This window comes from Silene latifolia, chromosome Y (assembly GCF_048544455.1).
Source record: "Silene latifolia isolate original U9 population chromosome Y, ASM4854445v1, whole genome shotgun sequence".
NCBI classification, from domain to species: domain Eukaryota; kingdom Viridiplantae; phylum Streptophyta; class Magnoliopsida; order Caryophyllales; family Caryophyllaceae; genus Silene; species Silene latifolia.
Window position 1 is genome coordinate 119,103,865 of NC_133538.1, and position 9,634 is coordinate 119,113,498.

The 9,634-nt window shown below is 36.2% G+C and overlaps 2 protein-coding genes across 2 annotated transcripts; both read left to right on the forward strand.

Moving 5' to 3' along the window:
• Positions 1–647: 647 nt before the first annotated feature.
• On the forward strand, positions 648–3,029 carry LOC141628797 (uncharacterized). Its single transcript, XM_074441896.1, has one exon. The coding sequence runs from the start codon at positions 648–650 to the stop codon at positions 3,027–3,029; it is 2,382 nt and encodes a 793-aa protein (XP_074297997.1).
• Positions 3,030–6,226: 3,197 nt separating this feature from the next.
• LOC141628798 (uncharacterized) lies at positions 6,227–7,266 on the forward strand. Its single transcript, XM_074441897.1, has 4 exons — positions 6,227–6,550; positions 6,641–6,853; positions 6,947–7,039; positions 7,144–7,266. The coding sequence occupies exons 1-4, from the start codon at positions 6,227–6,229 to the stop codon at positions 7,264–7,266; spliced, it is 753 nt and encodes a 250-aa protein (XP_074297998.1).
• Positions 7,267–9,634: the final 2,368 nt, after the last annotated feature.

Sequence of the window (9,634 nt, forward strand, 5' to 3'; positions counted from 1 at the left end):
ATTTGGACCAAAGTTTGGACAGTGACGCTACTTCAGTAGTTTATACGTGAGTACTGCAAATTCCTATTTTAGTTTTCATTTATTATTTATTATTAAAACCTAATAGCGTTGAAAAAGAACTATGGTTTAAACCACAAAGCAAGTCTCAACCTACCCCTTCTTGTATTCGCTCTCATAGTCTCATGCTTAGACTCGGCTGAGGTCCTTTTCTTCTTATTCTTTTTACTACTTTTATCTCTCCCCTTCTTAATTCTCATACTCTCATACCAGCTAGTAACCGAGTATTCCCAAGCTATCCAACTTTTATTCTACAATGTTCTGATTATGTGATTTAATGTGCTGAGATTATCGTCGTCGGTAGAGATCTCATATTGAGATTTATGCGAGTTGCTCTCATTAAATATGTAATTCCTTCAATATCTGTGTCAAAACTTGCTGCAAAAAAAAAATTGTGTCAAAACTAAAACAAATCCCATTAAAGAATTAATGCTTTCAATATGTGTCAAAACTCGCTTACAAAAAAAAAATTGTGTCAAAACTAAAAGAAAAACAAAAAAACTTTGGTTAGAATAATATAGAAAAAATGTGAAAAATAAATCTGAGAATACAAAATATATATATTGATTCAATCTTTATGATGTGTAGTCATGGATACTAGCTGGATTACCTTGCCAAATGACCATCGCGATTACATAAATGGATGTAGGGAGTTTATTGAGTTAGCTAAGGAAAGTCTTGTAGATGGGAAAACAAAATGCCCATGTAAGAATTGTAAGTTACGTTATTACTTCACGTTGGGCGAAATAGAGGGACATATTTTGTTCAAAGGGTTTTACCAGAAGTATACGGATTGGTTTTGGCATGGTAAAAGGGACGTTCTTGATCATTTGCATGGAGAAAGTAGGGAAGAAACCTTGGTAGGTCGTGATGATATAAAAGGTTTACTTAATGCAGTTTATAGGACTAAGATTCCTAACCATTCTAAAGATTTTGATGATCATAATACTTTTGCTGGCTCCGTAGAAATAGAAAAAGAAGTTGAATTTGATGACGTGTCTATGGGGTTTAGTTCTTCTGGTGAGTCCGATAATGAGTTTGAGAACGCATACGATCCTACGAGTGATGACCTCAACAATAAACAAGACATTAGCTATAAAAGATTAATCGAAGCTGCAAACGAGGAACTTTACGAAGGCTGTCAATCTTTCTCAAAGCTCTCATTCCTTTTACATTTATACCATATTAAATGTATGTTTCATTGGTCTATTGAGTCATTTAACAAGTTACTTGAACTTCTACTTCAAGCATTTCCTCAAGTAAAAGAGTTCCCATCATCCTTTTATGAGGGTAAGAAGATAATAAATGATTTAGGACTTGGGTATGAAAAGATTCACGCCTGCCCATCCAATTGCATGCTATTTTGGGGGGATAACAGTGACAAGGAGGAGTGTAATGTTTGTCACACGTCAAGATGGAAAAAAGTCATAGGTGAAAAAGGTAAAAATCTAGCTAAGAAGGGTGAAGGAGCTAAAGTGATGAGGTATTTTCCCCTCATTCCTAGATTAGAGAGGATCTACGCGTCACCTAAAACAGCAGAAGATATGAGATGGCATCATAAAGATCGTGTAAAAGATGGAAAACTTAGACATCCAGCAGACGCTTTAGCGTGGGAACAATTTGATTCTCGGTATCCTCTATTTGCCTCTGATCCTCGAAGTGTTAGGTTAGCATTAGCTAGTGACGGGTTTAACCCATATCGTTTGATGAATACCACTTATAGCACATGGCCAGTTATTTTGATTCCTTATAACTTGCCACCATGGTTGTGCATGAAACCCTCTTCATTTCTTTTGTCTTGTATTATTCCTGGAAAATCCAGTCCAGGAATTGACATTGATGTGTATCTCCAACCTCTAATTTATGAGTTGAAGTTGTTATGGAGCGGTGTTGACGCATTTGACGCCTTTGAAGGTGAAAAATTCAAACTTCGAGCAGCATTACATAGTACTATTAACGATTTTCCAGCATATGCTATGCTTTCTGGATGGAGTACTGCTGGTTATGATGCTTGTCCACGTTGTACCCATTCAACTAATTCCGGAAGATTTGGTGGCAAGATTTGCTATGTGGGACATAGGAATTGGTTGGCTCCAGATCATCACTATCGTTCTGAAGCCAATTTGTTTGATGGAACGATAGCGTCTGGCTGCGCTCCAAAATCTATAAGTGGTTACGATGTCTTAAGACAACAAGAAAAGATTGAATATACGTATGGGAAGACTACAAAACGATTGAAAAGGCCAAATAGAGCAAGGGAAGTTGGTGTCTCGACTAACATGGTTAATGATAGCAACTGTGAAGATAATAATCATAATTTGTGGAATAAGAAGAGTATATTTTTTGAGCTGCCCTACTGGGAACACAACCCACTAAGACATAATTTAGATGTTATGCACATTGAGAAAAATGTGTGCGACAATATATTGGGTACACTTTTAGATATGGATAAGAGTAGAGACGATGTGAATGCGAGAAAAGGTCTAAAGAAGCTAGGCATAAAGGAACATCTATGGCTCCAAGATCGACCTAATCGAGAACCATACATGCCTCCAGCATCATACACCATGTCTAACGAGGAGAAAGAGCGATTTCTAAAAGTCTTGCAAAAGATTAGAGCTCCTGATGGGTATGGCTCAAACATCTCTAGATGCGTGAATATGAAACAGAGAAAACTCATTAATCTTAAGAGCCACGACAATCATGTCTTAATGCAAGATATACTTCCTGTGGCATTGAGGGCATCCAAGGCTACTAAAGTTATTGACTTACTTGGGGAATTATCTTGCTTTTTCAAGTCTCTTTGTTCGCATACCCTTGAACACGACGAGTTAAATGCACTTCAGTCGAAAATTGTGCTAATACTATGTCGTATGGAAATGGAGTTTATGCCAACCTTTTTCACAATTATGGTTCACCTATTGATTCACTTAGTCGAGGAGGCGAAACTTGGTGGTCCCGTCCAAAGATAGATGGATGTACCCTATTGAAAGGTAATTATCAGAGACTATTTAAGTGGATGTTTAAGTGTTTTTTCTAAACTGATTTTATGAACTCTCTAAAGGTATTTGGCTCACTTAAAATCATACGTAAGTAATAAAGCGCACCGAGAGGATCAATTGTTTGAAGGGTACATGCTTGAGGAGACAATCACATTTTGTTCAAGGTATTTGGGAGATATTGAGACTATCTTTAATAGATCGAAGAGGAATGATGATTGTATTCAAGACATGAGTGATTATTTGTTTCGCTCTGGTGGTAGAGTTGTTGGTATGATTGAAAAAGTACGCCTAGATGACAGAAGTTTAAAACAAGCTCACCGCTACGTTTTGCTTCATTCTGATGAGATGAAAGAGGTTCTTGAGTAAGTATAAATGACTCCAAAGTTTTATAATTTAGCACCCATCCTTAATATAATCCGGTAATGATTTTTTTCCAATTCTTTTAAAGTGCATTTCTTAATTACAAGCGGCTGGAGATGGTCCATCTCAGTGTTACCCAAAATAATGAAAACGAATGGATTATCAAAGAATTTGCGGAATGGTTGCAAGGACAGGTCCACCTCTTTTAAAACTTCGAAATGTGGCTTATCAATTTTATATTATTCATATTAATACAATTGTCTCATTATCATAGGTACAAAACCTAGATACAAGTACCCCACAAGGACAACTTAGGAAAGCTTTGGCAGGTGGTTTAAATAATCATTGTAAAAGGATGACGGGATTTATGATCAATGGATATAAATTCCAAACGGTTGATCGTGAAGAAAATCGAAGAACTCAAAATTCTGGAGTTATGGTGGTTTGATGGTGAAACATATTATGGAAAACTAAAGGATATTTATGAGTTAGATTATTTTGGCCAATGCAAAGTTGTAATGTTCAATTGTGCTTGGGTTGATATACACAGAGGTGTTAAGAAGTTTGAAGATGGGAGTGTGTGTGTCAACTTTTCTAAACTGATGCATACTGGTCGAAATTTAGCCGATGATCCTTTTGTTTTCTCGTGTCAAGCAAAACAAGTTTTTTATGTCGACGATGAGATGCAAAAAGGATGGTCTTATGTAATTAGTACAAAACCTAGGGATCTTATTGAGACTCAAAAATTCTCGTTGAACTAGTTTTTGTATACTTTTGATATTAGATGATTTTAATTATTAATCTAAATAATGTTTTTGGTTTTGGTTATGCAAATGTTGTGAGCAACTCTTTCCCTTTATTATATTATTATATGCTCGTTGACCTTTACTATTATATACAACTAATGGATTTAATGTTTATTTTAGGATTTATTAACGAGTATCACGTTCAAGGATGAGTTACCGAAGCAAAAGGACCAGGGCTCAATTTAAGGAAGCTGATGGGCCAATGCCACCTCTAACCACACCATCATCTCTTACTACGGAATCAGGTGGTACTGATGGTACTGATGACAGATGGGGGCCATTTTGCCCTCAAAAAAACAAAGTAGCTGCAGTTGTTAAGGCACCGCAGCAACAACCATCGCTAAAAGATTGTCGTCCTCCTGGAAATATTGATGAGCCTTATGCTGCAAAGGATTCTTTTTCAAAGACCCAGGTCAATCCGTCTTTTGAAAAAACTCGAAATGACCCAAGTTCAAGAATCCAAATCTCACACACTTTTCAAGAACATGCAGCTAAATATGATCAACCTAAATATGATCAACTCGACCGAGCTTTTACTCCAAACCCCTTACTTTCAAAGACCCACGTCACCGCAAATTCGATGATCTTGCTAGAAAAGCTCGCGAACTCTCTGCCAAGCAACTTGATGCATCTCAAAAAAGGGGGGAACAAGCACAAGTAGGAGGGGTTAAATCAGCCGGTACGTTCTGCAAAAAAATTATTAAGAAACCTGACGGATCTTTTACCACAAACCCCCTACTTTCAAAGACCCATGTCCCCGGAAATTCTTATGATCTTGTTGCTAGAAAATCCCAAGAACTATCTGCCAAGCAACCTGATGCATCTCAAAAAACGTGGAAAGAGGCACAAGTAGGAGGAGTTAAACCACCTGATCCTTTGTGGAAAACTTCTACTTCCTTTACTACAACCCCTCTAGTTTCAAAGACCCACGCCACCATAAATTCTCCCGATCTTGCTGCTAGAAAAGCCCGAGAACTCTCTGCCAAGCAACTTGATGCATCTCAAAAAAGGGGGGAACAAGCACAAGTAGGAGGAGTTAAACTTATTAAGAAACCTGACGGATCTTTTACTACAAACCCCCTACTTTCAAAGACCCATGTCCCCCGAAATTCTTATGATCTTGTTGCTAGAAAATCCCAAGAACTCGTCTACGCCAAGCAACCCGATGCATCTCAAAAAACGAGGAAAGAGGCACAAGTAGGAGGAGTTAAACCACCTGATCCTTTGTGGAAAACTTCTACTATGAATGATTGGTCTTTTACTACAAATCACCTACATTCAAAGACCCATGTCACTCGAAATTTGCATGATTCTGCTAATGGAAAAGCCCCACAACTCTGTGCCAAACAGCCCGATGTATCTCAAAAATTTGGGGAACAAGCACAAGTTTTGACTCTCAAGTCCACTAGTAATAGTGCAAAGCCTGCATTATTGTCAATGTCTCAACCCACTTGTCGTCCGCTACCATCCGAACTTGTTAGCGGGACCAACAATGGGTGTAATAGGTCTAACACAATTGAGAAGTCATCGGTCGAGCATGAAGAAGTTCCGAACCAAAGAAGATGCTAATGTAACTCGTCTAAAAACTTTCAAACCGAAACGTCGTAGTGTGGTACACGATTGGCCTGATAATGTAGAATTTGACGAAAATGAGGAGGTTCTACTTATGGGTAAGTTCTCTTTGTTTAATTTTTGTTGTCATGGTTGGCTTTCTGAGTTACTTTCGTTTAATTTTTGTTGTCTATGTGAGAATCTCTAGTTTCGTATACACAACCATTATTATCACATCACCTCTGTAGATGAGTTGTCAGTGTTAGTGTTGGTAATAGCTGGTAAATTCATCCAAAAATTTATTAAGTGTTATCAACCTGAGTTGTAGCAAGAGGCTTAATGCTTATTGTACCAAACTAAAAGAACACAAAGATAGCTTGGACAGTTCAAATTTAATGAGATAATACTAGTAGTGCAAATTAACCTTCATAACTGAGTAAATGAAAAAAAATGAAAGCTCATGGCATCCTTCTAACAGCAACTGGGTTTATGTGTTTTGGTAGATATGAACATATGTATTTATGTGTTTTGGTAGATAATGAAGGAAATATTGAAAAGGTCAGCGGTCCAATTCAACCGCATGATGTATGGTGTACTAAAGGGAGGTATTGTGTCACTTTTAATGAATTTCATCAGCCACTCAAAATGGGAGGACACATCCTCGTTAAATTCATTGGTGATATGGCTCGGAAGGAAAGATTTTGTCCAATTGGAGAGACAAATTGGCACCGTGTGCCTGAAATTTTCAAAGTTGAAATCATCAAGTCTATTCGGGTATGTTGTTACTAACTTCATAACATGGATAATTGTGCTAGTTTGGTCAGCTCATATTTTTTGTTTAAATTAACCTTTTTTTTTTCGAAGGATCATTTTGTTATTCCCGATGGTGATGGCTATGACAAAGGTATTCTGAAGCGTGTAGGCAATAGTGTGAGACAATATAGGCACGACTTGAAGAAGACTTTGTTTAAACCCACGAAAAAAACTAAACAAGAAATCTACCAAACTAAACCAGGAGGGGTCCCTCTTGATAGTTGGATTCATTTAGTGGATTATTGGTATTCTGACAAGGGAAAGGTATTTGCCCAAAATTAAATAGTTGCTTTTATTATCTTCACTATTTTTTCATAATGTCAGCACTCTATGTAATGTCTATTTTATTTAATGCAGAAATTTTCTGAATACGGAAAAGAGGCCCGTGCATCACAAAATCATGTTCACACAACCGGGTCAATAAGCTATGCTAATATACGGGCGGAGTTTGTAAATATTTTATCCTTTACTGATGATTACCACCATCTTTACATTTATTTAGAATTAAATACAAGCTTAGGTGTATAAGCTAATTACTCACTGATGACTCACAGGAAGAAAAGAACAAAAGGGAGCCAACTGAATTGGAGGTTTTCAAGCAAACTCATAAGAGGAAAGATGGGTCATCTGTGAAAGATACAATAACGGAAGAATTTGTGGTACTCATATATAATTAAAATGTTTGATGTACTCTAAAATTTCTTGTAAATTGACACATACTAAGCATTTTTTTAATGTGTGCAGTTGGATGCTGATACTTATGTTCAATCTAAACTTGCAACTAATCCTACCAAGCCCAAAGCGCAAATCCAAAATGAAGCTTTCAGTAAACTAATGTATGGGGAAGATATCCCTAAACGCCCGTTAGGCTATGGTTTCGGCGTGAAAGGAAGTGATGTATTTGGGGTGCACAGTATTTTAAGGAAAGAGACTTTTAATTCTGGAGATGGTAGTTCTTTGGAACTCAAGCATGTGGAAAAGGTGCAAAATATGGAAAAGTCTGTTCTAAGTTTGACTAAGGACAAAGAAGAGCTGCAAACCAAGTTGAATGAGACGAATAGCATCTTGTATAAAATCTTGGAAGGTATGAGTTCGGGAATGCCGTCGCCCGAGATAGCCCAACTTGTAAAATCATCCTTGAACTCAAAGGTATTTTTATATTTATGTTGTCTTTAAATTTAATATAGTACTGAATCGTAGTATGATTCAGTTTGGTAGTTTTGTCTATGCTGAATGGTTCTATAGGAATGATGCTCGGTTATATGCCTTAGGTTTAGTGCTAGCGCTGTTAAGTGTTCATTAAGGTTCATGTTACCTCCCCCCCCCCCCCCCCCATTCGAGAAGGTCAAGGACTTGTTGTCTGTGTTCGTCGTAGTCTGAGGGATGTTTTTAGAAAGGTTCCAACTCTTGGCATTGAAGTTCAGGTAATATGTTTATGTCTTTGTCTGTCATCGCACTCTATCGAGTCTTTTGCCAAAATAGCCATTTCTATCAAAGTATTCACCGAAATAGCCGTTACGTTAAAGTATTGCCCAAACTAACAATATCTAAGTTAATTTACTTAAAAAAACCAAGCAAATAACCTAAACCCAGAAAAATTCATTTAGAAAAAATCACCATACACAAACCTTTGAAATATCCTCCCATTCGACAATAATTTAATTTACATAGACAATTGGTGAATTTTTCTTGCCAACGCACATAATCAAATTATCAAAGTTCTCTAGCTACTAATCTCATCAGGGCACTTACTCAATTTTTGATCAAAATTGGTGAGTTTCTCTTAGACATGTATTTATTAAGTTTACTAATTATTGATAATATATAAATTGTGAATTTGATTATTACTTTTTGGCAATTAATTGCCTTTCATTCTTGATGAAGTTTTAAACCATTTATGTTGATTTATATTGTCAATTGGATTTCATTCTTGCTAATGTTAAGCCTTTGGGTTTACTAAGGAATACTTGAGCATTGAGTTACTCGGCTTTATGCGGATCCCAACTCTTGCATTCTGGTTTTATGTTTTTAAAATGCAACTAGTTGCTGGTAGGAAAAAACGATTAAACATAATTGTATGAGATATAGTAAAGCATACTGAAAAATGACAGTGAGAAATACATAATGATCAAAGTATTGTCTTTTGAAAAATTGTATGGAGTATTTCATTCTTAATTAGCGAATTTTAATTCTAAGGAAATAACTTTAATGGGTGGTAAATCTAATGTAGAATCAAATTAAATCGAACCGAACATAACCGGCTAATATTATTTTCCTAGGCAATTTAATAATTCAATGGTTATTTTAGTAATTAAAATGGCCATATGGTTAATTTGGACAATACTTTAATGTAATGGCTATTTTGGCGAATATTTTGATGGAAATGGTTATTTTGGCAAAAGACCCCTCCTATCATCTAAGTCGGTGCTATCGCTAATGTTCAGTTCTTAATTTCAATTGAGTGGTTACTAACATACAAAGTTTCATGGATGGATTCACGGTTATTATTGTGGTGGTTAGTAAGTACTTATGGACATATCATCAACATTTTAACAGTGTGCTTCTTGCTCCATCAAAATAATGATGACTTTATATATGAAGATATTACAGTAGCATCCACAAATACCTCCATTAAAAAAACATACAAGCGAGTAAAATCAGAGGGTTTGGCATATGTTTTACTTAGATAGGGCCAGTAAAGGTTTTATGTTTTGTTTTCTTGAAAATCAGTGGCGCTTTAGAGTGATCAGTTTTATGTGGATGAATGGAGTAGATGATTCTCCTAACATCTCGAAGGTCTTGTTAATTTGACGAATACAAATTTCGTTACCCTATGAATACGTTTTCTATTATCGAAATCCTAATATCTGTAATTAATACGATGCATACATTAGTTTTTAGCAACTCTTTTAACATATTTAAAGTTCAGGAACTTTGTAAAAGGGTACTATTGATTCAGTTGGCTGAACGAAATTGCGCTTGCCGGTCAAAATTCAAAGAATAATTTGAAACTAAGAACAACGTGAACCCAATCGGCCAGTCTTT

Coding starts and splice junctions, on each gene's coding strand:
- LOC141628798 (XM_074441897.1), top strand. CDS start 6,227: ATGAAAGCTCATGGCATCCTTCTAACAGCAACTGGGTTTATGTGTTTT. Junction 6,854..6,946: donor GGTATTCTGACAAGGGAAAG/GTATTTGCCCAA, acceptor TATTTAATGCAG/AAATTTTCTGAATACGGAAA. Junction 7,040..7,143: donor CTAATATACGGGCGGAGTTT/GTAAATATTTTA, acceptor GATGACTCACAG/GAAGAAAAGAACAAAAGGGA.
- LOC141628797 (XM_074441896.1), top strand. CDS start 648: ATGGATACTAGCTGGATTACCTTGCCAAATGACCATCGCGATTACATA.